Source organism: Thamnophis elegans, chromosome 3 (genome assembly GCF_009769535.1).
Source record: "Thamnophis elegans isolate rThaEle1 chromosome 3, rThaEle1.pri, whole genome shotgun sequence".
Lineage (NCBI taxonomy): Eukaryota > Metazoa > Chordata > Lepidosauria > Squamata > Colubridae > Thamnophis > Thamnophis elegans.
Genome location: NC_045543.1, coordinates 5,354,194 through 5,382,193, shown reverse-complemented (window position 1 = coordinate 5,382,193; position 28,000 = coordinate 5,354,194). Strand labels below are relative to the sequence as shown.

The window sequence follows — 28,000 nt, the reverse complement described above, 5'->3', positions numbered from 1 at the left end:
GCCCCATGACGTAGAATCCTTCTGTCGTCAGAGGCAAGATGGCGGCGTCCAGTGAACGAAGTGGCGCTGGCGTTCCCGGGCTCTCGATTTAACCCCGTTCCTGCCGCGGTTTCCCCCGACGCCTCCTCGGTGATTTCATTCACCTTTCTCCTCCTCTCGGATGTTGCCCTTCGGCCGCGGCTTGCACCGCCTCGCGGTACCGGCGGTCATCGGGTCGCGGTTGCAGCGTGCGCGGAGCAGCGGGAGCTCGGCAGAAGAGCCCGGCGCGTCGAAATATGACGTCATCGTCATCGGCGGGGGCCATGCTGGCGTGGAGGCTGCTGCTGCGGCTGCGCGGGTGGGAGCCCGGACTTTGCTCATCACGCAGAAAATAGACTCCATAGGTAAAGCCTCCCCTTGAAGCAGCATGAGCATGTGAATCCAGGTCAGGGGTCTCCAACCTTGGCAACTTTAAGACTTGTGGACTTCAACTCCCAGAATTCCTCAGCCAGCAAAGCTGCCTGAGGAATTCTGGGAGTTGAAGTCCACAAGTCTTAAAGTGGCCAACAAAGCTGGCTGAGGAATTCTGGGAGTTGAAGTCCACAAGTCTTAAAGTGGCCAAGCAAAGCTGCCTGAGGAATTCTGGGAGTTGAAGTCCACAAGTCTTAAAGTGGCCAAGCAAAGCTGCCTGAGGAATTCTGGGAGTTGAAGTCCACAAGTCTTAAAGTGGCCAAGCAAAGCTGGCTAAGGAATTCTGGGAGTTGAAGTCCACAAGTCTTAAAGTGGCCAGGCAAATCTGTCTGAGGAACTCTGGGAGTTGAAGTCCACAAGTCTTAAAGTGGCCAAGCAAATCTGTCTGAGGAACTCTGGGAGTTGAAGTCCACAAGTCTTAAAGTGGCCAAGCAAAGCTGGCTAAGGAATTCTGGGAGTTGAAGTCCACAAGTCTTAAAGTGGCCAGGCAAATCTGTCTGAGGAACTCTGGGAGTTGAAGTCCACAAGTCTTAAAGTGGCCAAGCAAATCTGTCTGAGGAATTCTGGGAGTTGAAGTCCACAAGTCTTAAAGTTGCCAAGCAAAGCTGCCTGAGGAACTCTGGGAGTTGAAGTCCACAAGTCTTAAAGTTGCCAAGCAAATCTGTCTGAGGAATTCTGGGAGTTGAAGTCCACAAGTCTTAAAGTTGCCAAGCAAAGCTGCCTGAGGAACTCTGGGAGTTGAAGTCCACAAGTCTTAAAGTTGCCAAGCAAATCTGTCTGAGGAATTCTGGGAGTTGAAGTCCACAAGTCTTAAAGTGGCCAAAGTTGGAGACCCCTGATCCAGGTCATGATTATCCCAAAGGTGCTCTTTCAAGTGGCAACTGGGCTTCCTGGTTTTTCTTTTGAAAACGTTTCGCTTCTCATCCGAGAAGAAGCTATAATTTATAAGTACTATAATTATTTTTGTTTCTGCATAGTTTAAGGATGTTTCTGTCCATTTGAACCAAACCTCCAGGGAAGCTGTCTTAATACTTTGAAAAAACAACAACAAAAAATAGCTGAAGAAGAACCGAAGAAGTTTCTTGGATGAGAAATGAAACGTCTTCAAAAGAAAAAATCAGAAAGTCATTGAAAAAAAATCACTTTTGGGACTCTTAAGGTGCTTATCTCTGTTATCCCATCCATTATAGCTAGTTGGATTTCTTGTATTGGGCATAGCCAAGTAGGGTAATTGGATTAATTGTGTAAACTACGGTCCAGTTAACAATTTAAGCATGAGAAGCAGGCTAGGTGACTATACCTATGTTTTACTTTCAAACTTCTTTCCAACAGTGTTTGCTAAATATTTTTTCTTACATTTCAAATGTAGACTATTTTGCCATTCTTCCAATTGCCCAATAATGTAGAATGTTGTAATAAATGTTAAAACGTAGTGTCCAGTGGTGGGTTTCAAAAATTTTTCGAACCTACTCTGTGGGTGTGGCCTCCTTTGTAGGAGTGGCTTGCCGGCCATGTGACCTGGTGGGAGTGGCTTGCCAGCCATGTGTTCTCTCTCTCTCTCTCTCTCTCTCTCTCTCTCTCTCTCTCTCTCTCTCTCTCTCTCCTTCCTTTTATCTCTCTGTCCCTTTTTCCTTTTTTTCTTTCATCTCTCACTTTTTCTTTATTTTTTCTTTTTTTATTTATTTCATTCTTCCTTTCTTTCTCTTTCTCTCTCTCTCTCTCTCCCTTTCCTTCCTTTTGTCTCTCTGTCCCTTTTTGCTTTTTTTCTTTCATCTCTCTCTCACTTTTTCTTTATTTTTTCTTTTTTTCTTTATTTCATTCTGCCTTTCTTTCTCTTTCTCTCTCTGTGTGAGTCTGTGTGTGTGTGTGTGAGAGAGAGAGAGAGAGAGAGAGGTGGGTTTCAAAATTTTTTGGAACCTCTTCTGTAGGTGTGGCCTGCTTTCCGGGTCCACTGGTGGAACCTTTTCTAACCGGTTCGGTAGATTTGACAAACCGGTTCTACCGAATAAGTGCAAACTGGCAGGAACCCACCTCTGGTAGTGTCCATAACACAGTTGTAGGTGTATAGAATTGTTAAATCTTTTTGCTGTATGTCATACTTTGTTAATAAACATATTGTTACTCATGTCCTAGTACTAAATTGTAAGGAAGTTGCTTTTCCAATCCATAGGAACTGGGTTTTTTTTTCGCCTGACAGCTTTTACACCCATTTTTGTGTCGGTGTGTGTGTGTGTGTGTGTGTGTGTGTGCGTGCCTTTATATATACCTCTATTTAAAAATTGAACTTTGTATTTGGTGCAGGACAAATGTCATGCAACCCTTCCTTTGGTGGAATTGGGAAAGGACATCTCATAAGAGAAGTGGATGCACTGGATGGGCTCTGTGGCCGGATCTGCGATCAGTCTGGAGTGCATTACAAAGTGCTGAACAAAAGAAAAGGACCAGCTGTTTGGGGTTACAGGGCACAGATTGACCGAAAACTCTACAAAGAGAACATGCAGGTGAGATGGGAAAAAGCAGAGTAGGAAAATAAGCTATCCTAGACCAGTGTTTCTCAACCTTGGTGACTTTAAGTCATGTGGACTTCAATTCCCAGAATCAATTCTGGGAATTGAAGTCCACATGACTTAAAGTCACCAAGGTTGAGAAACACTGTCCTAGACTTAACCATTTCATTTCCAGGAAAAAAGTCTAATATCCAGTTGATTTACCAGATGTCAAATGGAAAAAAAAGCAGCTGCTAAATGTGTAAATAAAAGATACATGAGTTCATTGTGGATTCCAAGTATTTAAAAAAAAAAACAGCCTTTCTTATAGTATTAGTTCTGAGAGATTTTTGAAGATGTACACTAATCTCATTTAATATTCTTTAAAATGTACTTATTGCTTCTTACGAGATACTGAAGGAATACATAAGGCTTCGGATACAAAGGCTTTAATGTGAGAAGTCCATGCTGTAATAATGCATAGGGAAAATGTCTCTTCATATTTTTTTATAATTGTACTTTATAAAATTTATAACTCAATCTGGAAAAGGTTTTTACCAATTCCCCCCTCCCCGCTTTTGCAGCCCTAAGAACTTTGTCCTCCACTATTCCAAATGGTTCCAATTTCTCTACAGGAATTTTAAGGGGCACAAGCAATTTACAAGCCCCGATCTTTGTGCTATTAACAGAATTAATAGCCTTGGAGGTTTGGTTCAAATTGACAGAAATATCCTTTAATCAATAGGTGTGGTTTATTCTATTTTCCCCATTAACCACACACATGGGAAAGTTAAAAGCTTGAAAAAATCTCTTCTAAAAAAAAAATCAGGGCTGATTGTGCTTAATAGGAATGCTGATTTATTCTCAAAAAGAAACAAAAATAGAAAGGGGGATGTTTTGTTCAAGGCTTCACTTGCAGAGTCTTAAATTTTCTTTATAATTTATCAGTACTCCATTGTACAAATCCTTTAACAGAGCACTTTGTAAAGTGAACAAAGCATTTGTCTAATCCTATTGCTTAAGATGCCAGGGCTCGTGTAACTCCCAAACACTTTATGCGGTTTGCTGGGAATTTTCTTCTCAATCTTCTGAGTGTCATGTACATGCACAATAGCAATAGCAGTTAGACATATACCGCTTCATAGGGCTTTCAGCCCTCTCTAAGCGGCTTACAGAGTCAGCATATTGCCCCCAACAACAATCCGGGTCCTCATTTCACCCACCTCGGAAGGATGGAAGGCTGAGTCAACCCTGAGCCGGTGAGATTTGAACCACTGAACTGCAGATCACAGTCAGCTGAAGTGGCCTGCAGTACTGCACCCTAACCACTGCGCCACCTCGGCTCTGCCACAATTGCCACCAAAGCATAGTGAATAATGCTGCTTCCATCTGCAAGTGTGGAAGGAAGCTTTTCTTGTTTCATGAAATATCCTTTTGGAGGTTTGTCCCTCTTTCTTAAATGTTGCTAGTTAAACTGTAAATAGTGAAATTGTAAATCTTTAGAAAAGTGCAATAAACCAAGTAAAAAAATCGAATACATTGTGCTTATCCGTTGGCTTACATTTTAATAAAGTCACGTGGAAAATTCCTCAGTGCAATTGAGATATCCTTAACCCCCCCCCCCCAAAAAAAAAGATTTATTTATCAGTAGCAAAGTACCGTTTCCCCCAAATAATACGCCCAATCGGATAATAAGACCAATCGGGCTTTTAAGCACATGCACTAAAATAAGCCCTCCCCCCAAAAATAAGCCGTCCCAGTAAATATTGCAACACAGCATCAGCCATGAGATGATCACATTTGCCGCCTCCCGCACCTAAAAAATAATAAGACCTCCCCAAAAATAAGCCAAATGCTTATTTTTTTGGGGGGGGATCAAAAGAAAATAAGACCCTGTCTTATTTTGGGGAAAACATGGTAGATGTAGAATCTGAATTTTTATTTTAGCCAATGGATAGGTAGAAAGGTTCCATGTTAGTCCTTGTAAGGTTTTTCTTGGCTTTTCATTCCATATGAAAATATAAGAGCCGAGGTGGCGCAGTGGTTAAATGCAGCACTGCAGGCTACTTCAGCTGACTGCAGTTCAGCAGTTCGGCTGTTCAAATCTCACCGGCTCAGGGTTGACTCAGCCTTCCATCCTTCCGAGGTGGGTAAAATGAGGACCCGGATTGTTGTTGGGGGCAATATGCTGACTCTGTAAACCGCTTAGAGAGGGCTGAAAGCCCTATGAAGCGGTATATAAGTCTAACTATTGCTATTGCCATATTTTGTTTGCTTTTCATTTTTGACCAAGCGAAGGTGTTCAATTCTTTTTCCTTCCCCAGTAGAAAGAAATTCTGCAAACCCCACTCCTGACCACTTGTGAAGCTTCAGTGGAAGATCTGCTGCTGACTGTACCAGAGCAAAATCACCCTGGGAAATCCTCCATCAGTGGAGTCATTCTGGGTTAGTATTGGAAGAAAGGGCTGCTTCCTGAATCAAGGATTCCATCCCTCTCCGCTGAGAATCATTGCTGGGGAAATCTATTTCCAGGGACTGGAGAAGCCTAGTTGCTGCCAGTAATAATTGGCGCATAAGGTTCTCATGACTAGGACTTCTAAATACAAATACAATAGCAGAGTTGGAAGGGACCTTGGAGGTCTTCTAGTCCAACCCCCTGCCTAGACAAGAAACCCTATACCCGGGATGGCAAACCTATGGCACGCTTGCCACAGGTGGCACGCGGAGCCATTTGTCAGGGTACGCGAGGCGCAGTGGTGGGTTTCAAAAATTGTTCGAACCTACTCTGTGGGTGTGGCCTCCTTTGTGGGAGTGGCTTGCTGCCCATGTGACTGGATGGGAGTGGCTTGCTGCCCATGTGACCGGATATGAAATTATGAATTAGTACTTAGGTCGGTCCAAGTAGCTATTCAGAAACTCTGGCATTGAAGCATGCAAGTCTTAAAGCTGTCAAGTTACAAGATCCTTGCCAGTGGTGGGTTTCAATAAAAATTGGAGCCTCTTCTGTAGGTGTGGCCTGATTTCCGGGTCCACTGGTGGAACCTCTTCTAACCGGTTCGGTAGATTTGCCGAACCGGTTCTACTGAATAGGTGCGAACTGGTAGAAACCCACCTCTGGCGAGGCGCTGCCCTGTCAGCTGGCCAGCGCGCATGCGTGCTCTGGTCAGCTGACTTCCCCCTTTTTTAAAGCCATTTTTTGCTCCAGAGGCTTTCTAGGAGCCTGGGGAGCGCAAAAAGAGCCTTCCCCCTCCCACCCCCAAGGCCCTCCGGAGGCTTCATGAGCTTCCCTAAAGCCTCCGGAGCGCAAAAAAACCGCCCCTATGGGCAAACCGGAAGTTCAGGAATGGACTTCCGGTTTTCTCGGAAGGTTGTTTTGAGTGCTCTGGAAGCTTCAGGGACCTTCAGGAGGCTTCCCTGAAGCCTCCAGAGCAGTCAAAACGACCCTCTGAACAATAGCAATAGAAGTTAGACTTATATACCGCTTCATAGGGCTTTCATCCCTCTCTAAGCGGTTTACAGAGTCAGCATATCGCCCCCAACAATCCGCGTCCTCATTTCACCCACCTCGGAAGGATGGAAGGCTGAGTCAACCCTGAGCCGGTGAGATTTGAACAGCCGAACTGCAGATAACAGTCAGCTGAACTGGCCTGCAGTACTGCACCCTAACCACTGCACCATCTCGGCTGGAAGCAACTTCTGCTTTGCTTGGAGGGTTGTTTTGAGCGCTCCGAAGGCTTCAGGGAATTCTCCTGAAGGTCCCTGAAGCCTCTGGAGGGCCTCCGGGGGGGGGGGGGGGGGAGGGAGCTGTTTTTGCCCTCCCCAAGCTCCTATAAAGCCTCTGGAGCCTGGGGAGGGTGAAGAAAGCATGCAAAAAATGGGGGGTTGCGCCCTTAGTGTGTGCATGCGCATTGGGGGGGGGGTTGTGCATTGTATTATGGGTGCGGCACACCCACGCACAACCCTCCTGCGCTCCCCCCACCTATGGCACATGAGCCAAAAAAGTTCGCCATCGCTGCCCTATACCATTTCAGACAAATGGCCTTCCAACATCTTCTTAAAGACTTCCAGTGTTGGGGCATTCACAGCTTCTGGAGGCAACTTCTGTTCCACTGATTGATTGTTCTAACTTTGTGGAAATGGTTAGTCAGTGAATTATAAAACCAACAATTATATCATCTGGGCCACATTTTATCCTTTCTAAAATAAGGGACATATGTGATGAAGAGTGAGAATAGAATAGAATAACAGAGTTGGACGGGACCTTGGAGGTCTTCTAGTTCAACCCCCCTGCCTAGGCAGGAAACCCTACATGACTTCAGACAAATGGTTATCCAACATCTCTTCTTAAAAACTTCCAGTGTTGGAGCATTCATGACTTCTGGAGGCAAGTTGTTCCACTGATTAATTGTTCTCACTGTCAGGAAATTTCTCCACAGTTCTAAGTTGCTTCTCTCCTTGATTAGTTTCCACCCATTGCTTCTTTTTCCACCCTCAGGTGCCTTGGAAAATAGTTTGATTCCCTCTTCTTTGTGGCCACCCCTGAGATATTGGAACACTGCTATCATGTCTCCCCCTAGTCCTTCTTTTCATTAAACTAGACATACCCAGTTCCTGCAACCGTTCTTCGTATGTTTTAGTCTCCAGTCCCCTAATCATCTTTGTTGCTCTTCTCTGCACTCTTTCTAGAGTCTCCACATCTTTTCTACATCGTGGCGATCAAAACTGAACGCAGTATTCCAAGTGTGGCCTTACCAAGGCCTTATAAAGTGGCATTAACCCTTCACGTGATCTTGATTCTATCCCTCTGTTGATGCAGCCTAGAACTGTGTTGGCTTTTTTGGCAGCTGCTGCACACGGCTGGCTCATATTTAAATGGCTGTCCACTAGGACTCCAAGATCCCTCTCACAGTTACTACACACCCACACCCGAAGGTTATTTTTTTCAGGTACCGCTTTGTAAAGTAATCTATAAGAAAATCTGTTTCCTTTCATTTGCATGAGAACATGGTGGCAGGTGGAATTTGATTTAGAAATTAACTCAGTTAACCTTAGAAAGTAATTTTGCTTATTTCTCAGTCAATGTAATGAGAGTGAGAAAAACTTTTAAGATATCTTAAAACCTTTGGCCCAATGGCCCTCTGGTTCTCCGCTACTCTTTACTCCAATTTCTGCTTCTCAGAGTAGCGGTTTGATAGTTATTTCTGTCACCACTTAATCTGCAAGAGAGGAGGATCTCATCTGGTTTAACCTCTGGGCCGTTTCTAGGCTTAAGTGAAAAACAATAGGTGTAGTGCCACCTTCTGTGTCTGTATAGCATTGAGTGGTGAGACTAAGGGATGTGGCTGTTCTCTTGCCCAGATAGAGCCGAGGTGGCGCAGTGGTTAGAGTGCAGTACTGCAGGCTACTTCAGCTGACTGCTAGTTCGGCAGTTCGGCTGTTCAAATCTCACCGGCTCAGGGTTGACTCAGCCTTCCATCCTTCCGAGGTGGGTAAAATGAGGACCCGGATTGTTGTTGGGGGCAATTATGCTGACTCTGTAAACCGCTTAGAGAGGGCTGAAAGCCCTATGAAGCGATATATAAGTCTAACTGCTATTGCTATTGCTAAAAATAAATCTTTTAAAAATAAGAAGGCATGAATGCCGTCATATGCAAGTTTACACATCCTATTACTTTTATGATCAAGGTAAAGCAGGTAAGGGAATATATAGAATATTATTAAAACATGTTTTATATCAGTGTTCTCCCTTCACTGTTTTTAAAAAAAGCAGACCACATTTATTCCTCATTAATTAAATTAATTAAAGAGCCAAGGTGGCGCAGTGGTTAGGGTGCAGTACTGCAGGCCACTTCAGCTGACTGTTATCTGCAGTTCAGCGGTTCTAATCTCACCGGTTCAGGGTTGACTCAGCCCTCCATCCTTCCGAGGTGGGTAAAATGAGGACCCAGATTGTTGGAGGCAATATGCTGACTCTGTAAACCGCTTAGAGAGGGCTATAAGCCCTATGAAGCGGTATATAAGTCTAACTGCTATTGCTATTGCTATATGAGCGTAGAAGGATATAAAGATAAAGACAGCTTGATTAATAAGAGATTGGAAAGCTCTCTTGTATTTTAAATAGTAGAATGCAGGTGATCAATGAATGGAACGAACAAAAAAAGAATCCAAAAAAACATATGAAAGTAAATATACTGATTCTGGCAGTGCTGCAATTCATTTTTTTTTTTTACTACCAGTTTGGTGGGCATGGCAGGGGAAGGATACTGCAAAATCGCCATTCCCACCCCACTCTGGGGTCAGCCAGAGGTAGTATTTGCTGGTTCTCTGAACTACTCAAAATTTCTGCTACCGGTTCTCCAGAACCTGCTGAATTTCACCCCTGGGTTCTGGGAAGTCACAATGCCATTGAACTGGTCTTTGAAGATGTTTTGCTTCTCATCCAATTACCTCCTTGTGACCTATTAGATCGCACAGATTAGGCCTCCTCCGAGTTCCATCCGCCAGTCAGTGTCGACTGGCAACTACACGGAGGAGAGCCTTTTCAGTAGTAGCTCCGACCCTTTGGAACGATCTCCCCGTGGAGATTCGTACCCTCACCACCCTCCAGACCTTCCGCACAGCCCTCAAGACCTGGCTATCCCGTCAGGCCTGGGGATAAAGACCGCAATCCGTCCCCACCCGAATGATGAATGTTGTGTACTATTTCTATTTATGTATTGTTTTATGTCTTACTGTCTTGTACTCCCCTCCCTATATATTGTAAGCCGCCCTGAGTCCCCTCAGGGAAAAGGGCGGCCTATAAATAATAAACTAAGCTTCTTCAGCTCTCCTTCAGCTATTGTTGTTGTTGTTGTTTCTAAGTATGAAAACAGATTCCCTGGAAATTTGGTTCAAATTGACAGAAATATCCTTAAATTATGCGGAGACAAAAATAATTACAGTACACAAAAAATACCAGAGCTGCTTTAGGATTTTAAACAATTTTAACTGTGATTTTTTTCCCCTAAATTGTGGCTATCTGTATTGATCTAAATCCTGGCAAATAATAATTTTCTACTATCGGGGTAGAAGTATTAGTATGATACATGGTCGGTTTCATTTTCTTTTTCCATCCTCAGAAGATGGAACAAAAATCCATTCTGGGAGTGTCATTCTGACTACAGGGACATTTCTGAGAGGGATGGTTCTAATCGGATTGGAAATGCATCCTGCGGGGCGAATGGGAGACCAGCCCTCCGTCGGCCTGGCTCAGACGCTGGAGACGATCGGATTTACCATGGGGAGACTGAAGACCGGAACTCCTCCACGATTGCTGAGAGACTCCATTGATTTCACTCATCTTCAGAAGCAGGAGGCAGATAACCCTCCTGTGCCATTCAGTTTCCTCAGTGAAGCTGTGTGGATTAAGGTGGGCCAGAAAATGCAAGGAAGTGCATGTTGTTTTGTCCTTGCGCTTGTTGCGTCGTTCCGACGCAGCCGGCAGGCGCGGCCAGAGCCTCAGGCGCCTGATTGACTCTGGCGCGCCAGCCGGCCGGTGGGAAAAATGCCAGCCGCCGATTGGCTACCTGCCTGACAGCTGTCAAATATAAATAGCTGTCAGGCGGGCTCCTTTTGTTCGTGTTCTGAATTGTTGCCTGTTCTTCGTTCAATAAAGCTGACTTGTTTTACCTCAGAACCTCGTCTTTAAAAGCGCTTACGACTGACAGCCGGCAACAGCCAAGTTGCGCCTGATTGGCTAAGGTGCGGCTGGCTGAGCGCGGGCTGCCAGACGCGCGCCTATTGGTCTCCCTGCTTGACAGCTCCGTATAAATAGCTGTCAAGCAGGGCGAGGTGCTGAATCGCTACTTAGTAGCTGTTTTGATTCTCTGTTTGCAATAAAGCTGTTCAATTTACCTCAGGCGCCTCCTGCCTCGTAATTCCTCGGTCCACTTCACTGGCGACGAGGATGGGATCTTGAGGCCCTGTCTAAACAGCCTAGAACAGAGAATTGACACAACTAGTAAGTAGCGATTCAGCACGTCGCCCTGCTTGACAGCCATTTATACGGAGCTGTCAAGCAGGGCGACCAATAGGCACGCGTCTGACAGCCCGCGCTCAGCCAGCCATGCCTTAGCCAATCAGGCGCGACTTGGCTGTTGCCGGCTGTCAGTCGTAAGCGCAAGGACGAAACACATGTGTAGCCATATAGTCCTAGTCTTTTCCAGCGCATGAAAAGACATGGCTGTTTTCATATGAAAGGGATCTGAATGGCTAGGGGATTTCATAAAAGAACCCCTCCTAAATCAAGGCCAAAGCACATCCAATGCAGCAGTCAGTGACAGTTCTCAGAGAATATCTCAAAGCAGGGTGCATGGGTTACAGTTCCCTTCCTGTCTGTTTCTATATGTGGAATGGAGGAATCTGAAGATGGTATTTCTCTATCGCTATGTTAGGAATTGCTAAGATTTACAGAAGCAATTTCTCTAAAGCATCATTGACGTTAGAGCTGCCTGTTGATTTTATATTTTGTGTGTGTGTGTGTTTTGCATTTGTGCTGATAAATAAAGAGAGACTAGTATAGATCTATTTCAAGCTATTTATCTCTCATCAGCTAGCCACACCCTCACTGGGATTTGAACCTATGCTGTATTACATATTAGGCAGTTATGTTAGCCACTAAACCACAGGCTCTCCTCCTTTATCAGCTAAGCCAGGGAAATAGGTATGTATGGCGTCACAACCCCTGGTGTGCCCAACTATGGGAGGAAGCATATGCTTCCTCCCATATTTGGGCATACGAGGGATTGTGACACCATACATACATACATGTGTGTGTGTGTGTGTGTGTTGCATTTGTGCTGATAAATAAATAAAGGGAGACTAGTATAGATCTATTTCAAGCTATTTAGCTCTCATCAGCTAGCCACACCCTTACTGGGATTTGAACCTGTGCTGTATTACATATTAGGCAGTTGTGTTAGCCACTAAGCCACAGGCTCTCCTCCTTTATCAGCTGAGCCAGGGAAATAGGTATGTAATTTTGTGTCACAACCCCTATGTCTGGATGGTCTCTTGAGATGAGCCGATAGACAGAGAAAGGAAAGGAAAGTCGTCATCTAAAAACTGGTGGGTAGAGGTACCATAAATTAATTAAGTTCATTAATACATATTTAAAATCAAGTATGTTTCGTGAAATGGGAAGAATGTTTGGGGACTTTGCACCCATGATTGTATTTAACATGATTGTTTATTGAGCAAAGAATAATTTTAAAAATGGATTACCATTGGAAAGAACCAGATGCTTTCCGAATGACATTTGATTCCTCTAGTCACCAGCAACATTCTGCATTAACTGGCGTAGGAATTCTAATTAGCTTTTGATTATTATTTTTCCGGTGGGCGGAATCCAAAGTCGACCGAGTGTATTTTTGGCCTGTATAAAAATTATTTAATGCATTCACCAAATCCCGACAATTCTTTTACAGCCAGAAGATCAGTTGCCCTGTTATTTGACCCACACCAACCCTGAGGTAGAGGAGATCATCCAGGAAAATCTTCACCTGAGCAATCACATCAAAGAAACCGTAAAAGGACCCCGGTGAGTCTCTATTACATTTCTTCATGTGTGAAGAAGTGCAACTTTTCCAAATGGCAAGCGCTGTCATGGTTTTGTATAGCACCGCAGAAACCAAAAAGAAGGTTTTTAAACATGTCTTATAAAAATTTTATTTTTAAAAATTAGCAGTAGCCAGCATATTCCCTTTGGGAATAAAGATGGTGCTTGCTTTCCGTTTCTTTTAAGAAATTAATATGTATTGGCTGTTGGTTGTTCAGTCTGAGAGTTACTGCTGTTTTCTGTTATTATTTTAACATTTTTACTATAAGCCACACCAAATTGGTGTAATATGTCACATCTTATTGTTCATCTAAGATTGCATTTACCTTCTTTTAATAGCAATAGCAATAGCAGTTAGACTTATATACCGCTTCATAGGGCTGTCAGCCCTCTCTAAGCGGTTTACAGAGTCAGCATATCGCCCCCACAGTCTGGGTCCTCATTTCACCCACCTTGGAAGGATGAGTCCACCTTGAGCCATTGAGATTAGAACCGCTGAACTGCAGATAACAGTCAGCTGAAGTGGCCTGCAGTGCTGCACCCTAACCACTGCGCCACCTCGGCTCAGAATTGCTAAGGACCAGATGATATTTAAGAATTGCTTAAGGACCAGATGATATTTATTATGGTCCTGATACGTAAAACCATAGAACTCAAAAAGGGTGTATGCTTTTTTCATAAGACTGTATATTGGATGCCTTAGTTATTACTTATTCCATAGATGTCATATTACTAATTCCCAGTATTACCACTAATCTCTGTGATACTTGACAGAGTATATTAAAGCCATAAAATAAAATAAGAGATGAACATAAATGCTGAGGAGCTAAAAATATAAATGTTAAGTCAAAAGGAAAAAAAATAGCTGTCAAGAAAAACGAGGCACAAATCCCACTGCATTATATACTGAGTCATGATTTCTACAGTTTGATCTCCTCTTGTTGAAGGCTTTTGAGCAGGATGCCAGGAGCTGCATTCTAAAAACTAGATGACCCCACAACTATAACTTAATATAACTTTAATCACAGTTGTAATATTCTAATAACCTGTTTTTTTCCTAAAGCAGTTAGCAATAGCAGTTAGACTTATATACCGCTTCATAGGGCTTTCAGCCCTCTCTAAGCGGTTTACAGAGTCAGCATATTGCCCCCAACAACAATCCGGGTCCTCATTTTGCCCACCTCGGAAGGATGGAAGGCTGAGTCAACCTTGAGCCGGTGAGATTTGAACAGCCGAACTGCAGAACTGCAGTCAGCTGAAGTAGCCTGGAGTGCTGCATTTAACCACTGTGCCACCTCGGCTCTTTACAATTAAAAAGTTACATTAAAGATTACAATTTTGATGGCAGCTTTTGAACTGACTTGGTGTTCTGCTCGCAAAGTCTTCAGTGTTATGCACCCCTGTATTAGAAGCCGAGGAATTCACCACAAAGATGAGGCACAAGGGACTCTTACTAATCCCTCCCAGGCCTTTCACAGGTGTGAGTGAAGGCCACGTGTGAGGCATGGAGTTCTTTCTTTTTTCTGTTCCCTCATATGTTTCTGTCATTTTAGCTATCTGTTATTCTTTGTTTGTTTGTTTCATATTATATTTTGTACGTTTTTATTTGCAATCTGCCTAGAGTAGTTGGGAATTGCGTGAATAGTTAGTTTCCTGATGGTGTCGACCTCCTAGTCACCTCAAGCCTGGATTACTGCAACGCGCTCTACATGGGTCTACCCTTGCAAAGCGTTCGGAGACTGCAACTACTCCAGAATGCAGCCGCGCGAGCGATATTGGGTGTACCTAGGCACACCCATGTTACACCTATCCTCCGCGAGCTGCACTGGCTACCCATTGGTCTCCGGACGCAATTCAAGGTGTTGGTTATTACCTTTAAAGCCCTACATGGCTTAGGACCAGCATACCTGCAAGACCGCCTACTGCCACATTCCTCCCAGCGGCCGGTAAGATCCCACAGATTGGGCCTCCTTCGGATGCCGTCAGCCAGACAATGTCAGCTGGCGGCTCCCCAGAGGAGAGCCTTCTCTGTGGCTGCCCTGACCCTTTGGAACGAACTACCCCCAGAAATCTGGACCTCACCCACTCTCATGGCCTTCAGAAAAGCTGTCAAGACCTGGCTTTTCCGGCAGGCCTGGGGCTGTTGACCTCATTGTTGAGGTCCAGCCCCGACTGAAATGAATGTATCTTTGTCGTTTTAACTTGTCTTAGTTTATTTTTTACTTTTTTAATTTTCTTTCTCTTCCCTTCTGTAAGCCGCCCGGAGTCCTTCGGGATTGGGGCGGCCTATAAATAAAATGAAACTTACAAACTAAACTAAACTCCTGATTTAGCTGTCTATCCTGTATCTAGATACTGCCCTTCCCTTGAGTCTAAAGTTCTACGTTTTCCGAATCGCCAGCATCAGGTCTGGCTGGAGCCCGAAGGCCTGGATTCCGATGTCACGTACCCACAGGGAATGTCCTTGACCCTGCCTTGTGAGATCCAGGAAAAAATCATCAGTCTTATCAGAGGCTTGGAACATGCTAAGATGATACAGCCAGGTGAGAAGTTGGAAGAAGGGTCATGTTTTGGGGTAAGCAGTTTGATTTGGGAAATCGTGTTACTTCCGATGTCCTCCTGCTCATAGAGGGATTTTTATCTGTTCACTGTGGAGGCATCTTTTCCTCCTTTCAGAGAAATGGCTCACTAATCAACCTGTACATAAGCATGTTGTTCAGCGCCAAGGGTGGTTTTCAGGCGATTCGCGGCAGTCCCCGCGAACCGGTTGGTCGGCGAACCCGGAAGTAAGTAACTTCCGGGAACGGCGAAGGGTCCGCCCGCCCGCCCGCGTTCCTTACCCGGTTTTGACGAGTTCTGCGCTTCCACGCATGCGCAGGACGCATACAGCGCCTGCGCGATCCTCCAGGAGCAGCTGGAGCATTGCACAGACGCTAGTACGCATGCGTGCACTGCGCGCGTGCACGAGGACGCCGCCGGCCCCGTTCCAACCGAACCGGTTGGAACGGGGCGAGAAACCCACCCCTGTTCAGCGCCCATAGAAATACTTAACGGTTAGGTTTGTAGAGTTACGTTTTCTAAGTGCATTTGACAGACATTGTTCGCGAAACTACTTTGTGTGTTGTATCCATACCAGGCTACGGAGTTCAGTATGACTTTCTGGATCCACGTCAGCTGAGCGCTTCCCTGGAGTCTCGACTGGTGCAGCGATTGTTCTTTGCGGGACAGATCAATGGCACGACAGGCTATGAGGAAGCTGCAGCCCAGGTGGGTGACTTGAGAAAAGCATGCAGGAAATGGACCAGGATTCAGAGTCAGCATCTCTGATACTAATTTCATCACTGACATTCAGCCACAAAACACTTTTAATAGTTCATTCAGATTAAACGACTGTTCCTCATTCTTGCCAGGGCTTTCTTGGAACACACAGTGCGATGAGGAAATTTGCTCTTGTCCTAGAGGAAATCTGGGGTTCTGGCTGCCGTAGGTCCAGTCACTTATCTTAATATTCAAGAGGAAACATGCTTAACAAATGAATATTTGGGTTCAATAGCAATAGCAATAGCAGTTAGACTTATATACCGCTTCATAGGGCTTTCAGCCCTCTCTAAGCGGTTTACAGAGTCAGCATATTGCCCCCAACAACAATCAGGGTCCTCATTTTACCCACCTCGGAAAGGATGGAAGGCTGAGTCAACCTTGAGCCGGTGAGATTTGAACAGCCGAACTGCAGAACTGCAGTCAGCTGAAGTAGCCTGCAGTGCTGCATTTAACCACTGCGCCACCTTGGCTCTAAGTTGAATAGCAGAAGTGCCCTTGAAGGGGTAACAAAGATGTTGTTTTATTGTTTTGGAAAGCTGTATTAGTATTAATAATGTCAGTGAAAAAATGAATCTGGCTTAGACAGATTGAAAAGGAAGAGAAATTAACTATATTTTTCTGAATAAAAGGATCCTTGGTTCTAAAGGAAAAGTTATAGAAAAGAACAGGGATGTCACTGGACATGTGTCAAATAATTATTTTGTTTGCACACAGTTTGATGCATTTACGGTTTTTCAAGTCAAAAGTTACTTAACCAGACATTAATGGCTAGCCCTATAAACACATCCCTCTCCCCACTTGACCAGCTTCATTTGCTAATATTTCAGACTGTTTTGCATTTAGAAAGTATCTTAATTGGTAACAAAGAGAACCTGAGCTTCTGCTCTCTGCTGGCATCATCTACATAGCTGTTGGTCATTGCACCAGATTTCCTCTCTGGTGGGTCTTATTCTTCTTCCTCTATAAACCGTTCCTTGTTTGCGTTCTTTTAAGATTTTCAGTTTTTCTTCCGCTGGAATCCTTAGCTCATGATTTTTTTTCCCCCTAGAAACTTTTCTAGGTCTTTCAGGTTGATTCTCTCTAGGACAGAGGTGGGCAATTTGTAAAGAATTACGTGTTTCAATTCAGTCTCCTGACCTGCTGTCCCTCCCTACCACTAATCTGGAGATGTGATTAGACGGATGTAAACGTTTTTAGACTATTGATTTACAGAGGCAGAACATTAAAGATAAGAACAGAAGTGATTTGCCTTTTGTAGGCCTCCTACACCCATGTCTCATCCTTTGTTTTTGAAGTATTGAAGAATTTTTTTGTCACAGTTCAATCTTATAGCTGCTAAACGTTTATGGGATGACCATGTGACTTTGGGGGCCCAGAAAGGACATTGGAGAGCCATATAGGAATCATTGGCTGCCCCCTACTTGTTGTGGCCTGGCAGGAGCCGTTGGAGCTGCCGCCAGACTCCGACAGTGAGGGGTCTTATGAGTCAACCTTGGAGGAGGTGGAGGACCATGTGGACTCCGAGCAGGGCGAGGAGAAACTGATGGGCCACCAGGTGGCGGCAGAGCATTGGATCAAAGGGAATGTTCAGGAAAACATTTGGGAGTTGTTTCAGGATGCACGCAGGCGCAGGGCTACTCGGCGTAAAGAACGACGGAGTAACTACAGGAGGTGATTATGAGCAGCTGATGCTGATTAAGATCCTCTCCTGAGTATAAAAGAGACTGTTTGTGCCATGCACAAATATTTCGTATTTGTAAGCCGCCCGGAGTCCTCCGGGATTGGGCAGCATATAAACTCATTAAATTGCGAATTGCAGGAGTCAACGTTCTCATTCACGTTCACAAATTAAGAGAAACCAACTTGGAGAAGTAGGTTTGCTGGAAGAAGCCTGTTTACAGTGCTGCGTATGTTTATAGGACTTTTTGCCAGAGTGATTACCTATTTGTTTATTTTGGGCTTGCAGCCAACGAGAGCTTGGACTGATTAAAACATTCTTTGGTACGTCTGTTTTGGCTTTCGTTCCTGACGGAGAATGGGGGATGTCAAAACACTACTGCTCTACAGATAAAGTGGCTCTAGGCAGCAACATCCATCAACAGACCAATAATATATGCTATCCAGTCATATTTTCCTTATAACTCCTATTGGGCCATGATCATCTTGCAGGGTGTTGTTGCTGGAATCAATGCAGGCCTGCGGATCCAAGGGAAGCCTCCTTTTATCATCAGTCGCACCGAGGGATACATTGGAGTTTTGATTGATGATCTTACCACTCTTGGCACCAAAGAACCATACCGGATGTTTACCAGCCGGGCAGAGTTTCGGATGTCCCTGCGACCAGATAATGCCGATAGCAGGCTCACCTTCCGAGGTTTGATTTGATTTGATTTATTCAGTTTGCATGCCGCCCTATTCCCGAGAGACTCAGGGCGGCTAACAATCAGAAGGGAAGGGGGTACAGAATAAAAATAAAAAGACAAACACATTTAAAAAACAGCAACAGTCGTAACCTCGGATGGGGCTGAAAAATTCAACAGCCCCAGGCCTGCCGGAACAGCCAGGTCTTAATGGCTTTGCGGAAAGCCGGAAGGGTGGTGAGGGTCCAGATCTCAACGGGGAGATCGTTCCAGATGGCCGGAGCAGCCACAGAGGAGGCCCTCCCCAGTAGTCACTCCTTCAACTTCTGTTTTGATGCGCTCCTCATTCTGTCCTCATTCCAGGTGCCACTTTTTCTTTCTTTCATTTTTTCTTTCTTTCTTTCTTTTTGGTATACATTTCAAGGCTACCACGAAGCTGGTTGTGTGTCACAAAAGCGGTACGAACAAGCCTCTTTGATGAAAGAAATGCTGAAAGAAGGAATGGAAGCACTGAAGTCTGTTCGGTTTGGTTATAAAATGTGGCGGCAGCTCGTTCCGGAGGCCAGAATGAATCATCACCATAATTTCCCTCGCAGGTTGTGGTTTATTGCTTTCTTATTCTAGAATTTTGCTTACTGAGGCATATCGCCATCATTCTTGTATTCCATTTCTCACCTTTTCCTGGAACAATCTAGATCAGTGTTTCTCAACCTTGGCGACTTTTAAGTCCACAGGACTTAAAAGTCACCAAGGTTGAGAAACACTGATCTAGTATATGTATGGATTTTAAGAAGTTCTTTGAGTGCACAAAGCTGTCCAGGTGTATCTTCGAAAACATAAATACATTTCCTTCCCCACTGATTTGAATGAGCCCAGATGCATGAGGGATTGAACATTGTTTGTTTAAAAGTTTAAGCTGCCCCATGCATAGCCTCTCCGGGCATTTATAATAAAACTCACTAAAAGATGCAAATTGGATAAAAATGCCCCAACAATAAATGAAATGTAAAATAAAAGAATACACAGCCTGAGAAAATACATGGGTCTTCTTCATCTGGTGTCAAAATGATGCTTATGTGCAGGGGTGCGTTGCTAATCCCGTTCCAACCGGTTCGGTTGGAACGGGGCCGGCGGCGTCCTCGTGCACGCGCGCAGTTCACGCATGCGTCTTAGCGCCTGCGCGATGCTCCAGTTGCTCGCGGAGAGTCGCGCAGGCGCTGTATGTGCCATCCAGCTGCTCGCGGAGAATCGCGCAGGCGCTGTATGTGCCATGCGCCTGTGTGGAAGCGCAGAAGCCTTCAAAGACTGGTAAGGAGCGCGGGCGGGCGGGCCCTTCGCCTTTCCCGGAAGTTACTTACTTCCGGGTTCGCCGACCAACCGGTTCACGGGGACCGCCGCAAACCGGTTGAAACCCACCCCTGCTTATGTGGGAGTCACTTGAGCATCTCCGGGAGGGCATTTTATAAGTGCCACCATAGAGGAAGGAATCTTTCCTGGTCTAGACCCACTTTACCTCTTTGGTGGGAAGATCTCTAGGAGCCCCCCGCCCCCCTTGGAAAAACTGAAGACCCAAGGAGGTGCATATGGGAAAAGGCACTCCTCAAGTAACCTCCTTATGTAACCATGTCCTTAAGGGATACAATGGCTCAGTGGCTAAGACGCTGAGCTTGCCAATCGAAAGGTCGGCAGTTCGGTGGTTCGAATCCCTAACGCTGTGTAACAGGGTGAGCACCCGTTACTTGTCCCAGCTTCTGCCAACCTAGCAGTTTGAAAGCAGGTAAAAAATGCAAGTAGAAAAATAGGGACCACCTTTGTTGGGAAGATAACAGTGTTCCTTGCGTCTTCAGCATTTAGTCACATGACCACTGAGATGTCTTTGGATAGCGCTGGCTTTTCGGCTTTGAAACGGAGATGAGCACCGCCCCCTGGAGTCAGGAATGACTCTAGCACATGCGTGCGAGGGGAACCTTTACCTTCACCTAGTATTGAGCCGAGGTGGCGCAGTGGTTAGGGTGCAGTACTGCAGGCCACTTCAGCTGACTGTGATCTGCAGTTCAGCGGTTCAAATCTCACCGGCTCAAGGTCGAACTCCGCCTTCCATCCTTCCGAGGTGGGTGAAATGAGGACCCGGACTGTGGGGGCAAGTTGCTGACTCAATTTGCTAAAAAAATTGTAAACCGCTTGGAGAGGGCTGAAAGCCCTATGAAGCGGTATATAAGTCAAATAAATATATATATATATAGATGATAGATAGATAGATAGATAGATAGATAGATAATAGATAGATAGATAGATAGATAGATAGATAAATGATAGATAGATAGATAGATAGATAGATGATAGATAGATAGATAGATAGATAGATAGATAGATAGATAGATAGATAGATAGATAGATAGATAGATAGATGTATGTCCTTAGTAGGATGTGGGCCTGTGTGCTGACAACTTCAGTTAGATGAAGTAGGAACTATAGTAAATAATATTTTATAGGAAAAATGGAGTCATCTGCTGAAAGCTTGTGATTCAAATGTAATCAAAATTTCAAAATAAAAAAGAGTTCCTGGGTATATACTTGTTTCATTTATTGTGATTTAGAGATTATTTCACTGAATAATGGAATGGTTTGTTTCTTTTTGTTTAGTGCTCTAGAAGTTTTCCAGAATCCAGCGATCAGTATGGATGTTTTAGCTAGAGCTCTCCCAGAATCCATGAAAAAAATCACTGAATGGAAACCATTGGCAGAAAGGCTGAAAATAGAAGGTACAGAATATTTTATTGGCGACACATAATTATAATAGTCCTAGAATTTCTTTTACAACAATTTAGCCCAAGACATAGGTCGTAAAGTCTTGTCAAACTGAGGGCACACTGAATTTCTGTGAAAAATAGGTGCTGTAGAAAGAAAATGTTTTTTGCAATGCAGAAGGAAATTAATTATGTGAACTATGGAAAAAGCAAAATTGAATATAATGGAATTATTTCCAACCTTAACTTGTGGCTTTGAAAAAAGCCAAGCTTACTCACATCACTTTTCTTGTGATATTATTGCTCATGATAAGGCATTTATTCTCCATTTACATTAAGAAATAAATAAAAAATCCAGTTAAATAAAAATTGATAATGATAGTAATGTATACAATGTTGAGTTGATATGATAAGAGCCAAGGTGGCGCAGTGGTTAAATGCAGCACTGCAGGCTATTTCAGCTGACTGCAGTTCTGCAGTTCGGCTGTTCAAATCTCACCGGCTCAGGGTTGACTCAGCCTTCCATCCTTCCGAGGTGGGTAAAATGAGGACCCGGATTGTTGTTGGAGGCGATATGCTGACTCTGTAAACCGCTTAGAGAGGGCTGAAAGCCCTATGAAGCGGTATATAAGTCTAACTGCTATTGCTATTGCTATAAGTAATAATTGGATATGAGAAGGGAAGGTTAGAAATATTTTTGGCATATATATAAAGATTATTAATAACAATAATAATTATCATAAAAAAACTATATACAGTTAAATTTTAACTAATGGGGAAATGCTATGATATAGGATATAATTAAATAAAGAAAGGATAATGATAATAAATTATATACATGGAGGATTAGAAATCTTTGGTATTAAATATTATGGAAGTTTAGCTAAAACAGGATATGAGGACTTAATGTTAATGGAGGATTTTACAAATAAGTAAATGAAATGCCAGCATGTGGTTATGGATTGAATCTTGGTATATTTAAGGATGAAGGATGTTTAAATAACTGTACTCAAATAAAAGTGGAGGTATGATGATGTTAATATAGTAAATATTTGAGTTAAGACATTTGAATTAATATGAATTATATTTGATGACGATGGAAGAGATGGACAAAAGCTTTTTGTAACCAGCTGATATACTTTTTACAACATATGTTTGTTTTGGAAATAAATAAATAAATAAAAAATTATTAAAAAATAAATAAATAAATAAAAAATTGTAAGCAAGTGCCAGAGTATACAGTTAAGGGTTTTTTTCCCCCCTGTACCCTATTTTTTGCTGGTTCAATCTTTTTATTTTTAATTATTATTTTCATGGCTTTTCCTACCAGCTGTTTATGGTTTCCATGTGGCCAATCAAAAGCTGGAAATAGAGGAAGTACGTCAAGATGAGTCTCTCCGTTTACCTGAGGACCTGGATTATCTCACTGTCGATGTATCGCTATCCCAGGAAGCGCGAGAGATACTGCAGGCCCACCGCCCCTCAACGGTAAAGTCCTGGAGGAGGCAGAAAGCTTAATGAACGCTGTGTGAACTGTGTGATGTGTATTCTGGAAGAGTTAGAAATTTTCAAATGTGGTGTTACGTACAAGTAGACCTCAATCAACAACCTGTCTGCCTTTATTTGAAATAAAAAAGAGGAGAAATATATCTAAAGAAACACTTCCAATCTACTTTGTAGCAGTGACAGAGATAATAATTACCATGTCCACTCCCCCAAATTGTTCATCTTGGTTATCTTCCCATAAACACCCCTTTTTTAATCAGTAAATCTGGACTTCACCAGCTCATTTTTATTCATTCTTGCAAAAAAAAAAAAAAAAGACCATAAAGGGTTTCCAATCTTTTATAAAGGTAGTAATTGCTTCTTCTTGAATCAAGCAGGTCGATTTAACCATTTCTGTAAGCTCTGTCATTCTCATAATCCCTGTATTTCTTTTTCTTTTTTTTAAGTAATCTTTATTAGTTATACATTTTTTAAAGAGTAAAACATACAAATACAAATACAATTTTAAACATACAACCCCCCCTTCCCTCCCCCCCCCCCACCCGGTGACAGTCATTCACAGCCCAACTTTTTTCTTTCCTCATTGTTAGGTCTCTAAGCCACATCTTCTCATTACAAAATTCAGGGATCTATTACAATAGCAATAGCAATAGCAGTAGACTTATATACCGCTTCATAGGCCTTTCAGGCCTCTCTAAGCGGTTTACAGAGAGTCAGCATATTGCCCCCAACAATCCGGGTCCTCATTTTACCCACCTCGGAAGGATGGAAGGCTGAGTCAACCCTGAGCCGGTGAGATTTGAACCGCTGAACTGCTGATCTAGCAGTAGCCTGCAGTGCTGCATTTAACCACTGCGCCACCTTGGACAATACCCATGTTCACTTTTAACTTTCCCCAGAAAACATGAGCAATTCAATATGGCATTTGAGCCTACATATAATTGTGGCCGCAAGAATAACTTATGCACAATTTTGGAAATCCACTACCATACCATCGGAAGATGCTATAATTAAAAAGATCTATGAATGTGCAGAAATGGACAGAATGACAGGTTGGCTGAGGGACAAAGGAGAAACGGAACATTATCTTAGCTGGAACTTATGGTATATGTGGGCGACAAGGAGAACAGCAGGGACTTAAAATGGGGAAAGTTAAAAATCCCTGTATTTCTGTAGTCTTCTGTCTGTGCATCGAATAGCCTCGTGACAGTTATATTATAAAACCTGCTCTTTTGCCTTCTCTGGTTCTAGATCGGTGCCATCAGCCGCATCCCTGGGGTTACACCAGCTGCTGTTTGTCAACTACTGAGATTTGTGAAAGGCAACCACAGAAGAGCAAAGCGGATAGACGATTTATCTAGGACTGCTGAGCCACCGTCTTCTGCGGAGGTGCTGGGTCAGAGAAAGCTTGAAGCTACTGGTTACAAATAGTGCTTTCTGAGCCAGAGCCACTAAAGGATGTCGGGTATTCCTGCTGCTTACAATCCAATTCAGTTAATTTATATCATTTAATACATGCATAAATATCTAAAACAACCTCAGCGGTGCATGTTGTGTTATTATTATTATTTTTTATCCACAAAAAAGCACATCGCTGAATTTGATGTACTGAATTTGACCAAGGAGGATCGTGGCAGTCCTAAACATCTGCTGGAGCAAATATTTCTATAATGTTTGTTTACATTTACTAGTGTAAACCACACAGCTTTGTGTGGTTCCTGGCCACCCGAAGGAGCAAAGGCAATGAGTCTAATTAGATAAATGCAATTCTTTCCAAATAAAGAAAAGTGTAACTGTCATAGTGAATAACACTCATTCATATAAGAATGAATGAGCCGAGGTGGCGCAGTGGTTAGGGTGCAGTACTGCAGGCCACTTCAGCTGACTGTTATCTGCAGTTCAGCGGTTCAAATCTCACCGGCTCAAGGTTGACTCAGCCTTCCATCCTTCCGAGGTGGGTGAGATGAGGATCCAGACTGTGGGGGCGATATGCTGACTCTGTAAACCACTTAGAGAGGGCTGAAAGCCCTATGAAGCGGTATATAAGTCTAACTGCTATTGCTATTGCTATATAATCTTCAGAACGTTTTGCTGTACTCTGATATTCCAAAGAAGCAGTGCCTATGTGGTTCTATTTAGCTGCCTATTTGTTGAATTTCTGATCCCTCCAGTCTCCTTCAGTTGTGTTAAGGTGTATCTGAAGCTCGCTCACTCTCCCTCTTCTCTCTTGGATCTAAAAGGAATACACCTGTTCCATTTTCAACAGGGAAAAGCATTAACAAAGTGCAAATATGGTACTTTTAACCATATAAGAGCCGAGGTGGCGCAATGGTTAAATGCAGCACTTCAGGATACTTCAGCTGACTGCAGTTCTGCAGTTTGGCTGTTCAAATCTCACCGGCTCAAGGTTGACTCAGCCTTCCATCCTTCCGAGGTGGGTGAAATGAGGACCCAGATTGTTGTTGGGGGCAATATGCTGACTCTGTAAACCGCTTAGAGAGGGCTGAAAGCCCTATGAAGCGGTATATAAGTCTAACTGCTATTGCTATAGCTTTCTACACTTTAGACTAAGTTGTTCCACATGCCATGCCTGTTTTTCTCTCTTGTTTGATAACTTCAATAAGCAGCAGTTTACTTAAATACCTCTTATTTGCTAATAAGGGTTCAATATGTGAATTGACTGGAATAACCACCAACATTTGCACCCCTGTTGCAGGAATGCAGCCTCCAGGGGAATAACTGCTATTTATTTTGAAGGAGAGAAAATGTGTCTATTTCCCTTTTTTTTTCTGATTTAAAGACAACCCAAGGAGTCTGTTGGTTAGGTTAGGTTAGGTTTATTGGTTTTGTATGCCGCCCACTCCCGAAGGACTCCGGGCAGCTCACAATAAACGAGGGGGGGGGGATAAATAAGACAATACAAACAATATTAAAAATCCACAAGTCACAATTGAAACGGGGGTGGGTACTTCAACAACCCCCAGCCTGCCGGAACAGCCAGGACTTAGTAGCTTTACGGAAGGCCGGGAGGGTAGTATGGGTCTGGATCTCGACGGGGAGCTCGTTCCAGAGGGCCGGGGCAGCAACAGAGAAGGCCCTCCCCCGGGGGGTCGCCAACCGACATTGGCTGGCAGATGGAACCTGGCCAAGCCTGTGCGATCGAATCGGTCTTTGGGAGGTAATTGGCAGGAAGTGGTCTCTCAGGTACCCAGGTCCGATGCCATGTAGGGTTTTTATAAGTAGCGACTAGCACCTATTGATTTTGGCTTTGCTAATAATCTGTAGGACACCATGTGAATTCTAATGAGAAAGGGGTTAGTCATTCATTCCTGAATTTTGAGCTCCTGGATCCATTCCAGAGAAAACAAGTTGCTCCCTTAACTTGGCACTGTTGAAAACTGCTGAAAAAGATGAAGCAGATTTTGCAGACTTTTTGTAGCAAAAAAAAAGCTAGGGGGGGGGGGCAGTGTTTTGCTGCTAATCTCTGGGTAGTGTGCTATTCAGAGAGGAATGTATCACACAAAAGGAATTACCCTCTGAATCCTTGAGATGCATTCTAGCACTCTGGCCTTGGAGGTCTTTAAAAATAAGTGGAGAGGAGGAGGAGGGTGTTTGGCCTGGTGGGGTGGGAATTAAGCCTGCGGGGGCCCAATAAGCAGGAAGCAGAACACGGGGTGCCTACTAGTGTGGGGAACACCAGGGGGGGCAGGCCAGGCAGACCTAAACTGTTCAAGGCCTTCAAGGGCCTCCCCCCCACCCTTAAGGCATCCCACACTTCGCTTAACGACCCACAAGTGTCATTAACAATTAATGGGGAAAGCAGGGATGGGGAGACATTAGGTGAGACATTTCACCTAATGGCTGTTATGACATGGAATTCTCCATTATGGTTATATGTTGAAAGCTACCTAGTTAAAGAAAGTCCCTTTTATTGGAACCAAGCCTAGGCAGTCTCTCCTCCCTTCTCAGATTTTCCAAATGCGGAGAAAAGGATGGAAAATGTACAGTTGCCAAACTCATTTTGGAGGAAAAGAAAACACTCCTAATAGCTCATGTCTACATAAATAGCTATGTGAGATCTATTTTTAACCAACCAGGTTCTTAAAGCCAGAAAAAGTGTTATTCTACAGCTGGTAAAATTCTGTCCAAATCTCCTTGGCGCTTCTGTTTTCCAGCTCTTTTTCCAACAGCAGTGTTTTTCCAATGATAACCCCAGCCTTTATTCTTTTTTTTTCCTCCCCAGAAAATATCCTGCAATTTGACCTAACTGTTCTGGAAATTCTCAACTATATTAAAAGTGAACAACAGTAAAACAGAAATCCCAGAAGTAAAATTTTAATCTTTGGAAACCAGAATAATCGTACAATTATATATTCTTCAAGCATACCTCTCCCTCTAGATCTATGGTTTTCTTCGCTTGTAATAACAATCTTCTCATGCTTAAAATATATTTTCCTTTTTGTTTTTCTTTCCTCCACATCTAAGCCCTCCCATTAAAATAAAATTTAAAAAAAAGCAAGAGGCTTCAAAGGCACATTTATTCCAAAGAATGCTCGGTTGAATGTAAATTGAGACACGTACAATGGCTAGCTATCATTATGCAATTCACTTTGACAAATGTGGTTAAGATAATGAAGAAGTAACTTTAGAAGAAGAAAAAGTTAAAGGTTGCATGTAGCGTGGGCCAAAAACTTTGGTTACAACATAGATCTAGTGGATTGGGAAAGAATTTGGAACACAAATTATAAACTAACACGATCAGCAGCACTTAAAGAAAATATATACAAAATGTTTTATCGGTGGCATTTTATCACCAAGAAGATTGGGTAAAATGTACCCAAACATGAAGCCGACCTGCTGGAAGTGTAAAAAAAGTACAAGGGACTTATTATCACATATGGTGGACCTGCCCGGAAACAGAAAAAATATTGGACAAAAATTTGGAAATGGGTGCAAGAAATTACAGGAGAACAGATAAAACCCGAAATCTTTCTACTGGGAATAATCAAAGGGAAATATACAAAGAAAATTAAGTACATATTAACACATCTGCTAACTACAACTAGAATAGCATTTGCCCAATGCTGGAAACAAAATAATACCCCCTAGGATGAATTAGTGATAAAAAAAAAACTTTGGCTTGTGTAGAGATGGACAAATTAACACTGAAATTAAAAGATAAAGAAGAGTCGGAATATTATGAAATTTGGAACAATTGGTACAAATGGCTGCAAAGCAAGAATAAAATTAATTAAGCCAACAAACTATATATAAATATATATAGAACTGTGTATAAAGGTGTGTAAATATCGAAGCAAAATATTATACACATGTACAGGTATGATGACATAACAATGTTGATGTAATGACTGTAAGGTGTTTGAGGAAGGGAAAAAATAAAAATAAAAAATCTGCTAATGAAAAAAAAAGATAATGAAGAACTTTTAAAAACAAACTAGCTGGAATCCTGAGCTGTTATGAAAAGAAAACATTTTTTGGAACTCGAGATATATGGTCAGTATCCTGTTACCAAAA

General features: G+C 43.2%; 1 protein-coding gene across 1 annotated transcript; it reads left to right on the top strand.

Annotated features, from left to right (window-relative positions):
• Positions 1-12: 12 nt before the first annotated feature.
• Positions 13-24,002, top strand: MTO1 (mitochondrial tRNA translation optimization 1). Its single transcript, XM_032214419.1, has 12 exons — positions 13-383; positions 2,752-2,951; positions 5,264-5,381; positions 10,055-10,344; positions 12,401-12,513; positions 14,884-15,074; positions 15,668-15,798; positions 18,022-18,226; positions 18,637-18,808; positions 20,856-20,974; positions 22,290-22,447; positions 23,717-24,002. Exons 1-12 carry the CDS (start codon positions 161-163, stop codon positions 23,894-23,896), a joined length of 2,100 nt encoding a protein of 699 aa, XP_032070310.1. The 5' UTR covers positions 13-160; the 3' UTR covers positions 23,897-24,002.
• Positions 24,003-28,000: the final 3,998 nt, after the last annotated feature.

Coding starts and splice junctions, on each gene's coding strand:
- MTO1 (XM_032214419.1), top strand. CDS start 161: ATGTTGCCCTTCGGCCGCGGCTTGCACCGCCTCGCGGTACCGGCGGTC. Junction 10,345..12,400: donor GTGAAGCTGTGTGGATTAAG/GTGGGCCAGAAA, acceptor ATTCTTTTACAG/CCAGAAGATCAGTTGCCCTG. Junction 20,975..22,289: donor AGAAAGGCTGAAAATAGAAG/GTACAGAATATT, acceptor TTTTCCTACCAG/CTGTTTATGGTTTCCATGTG.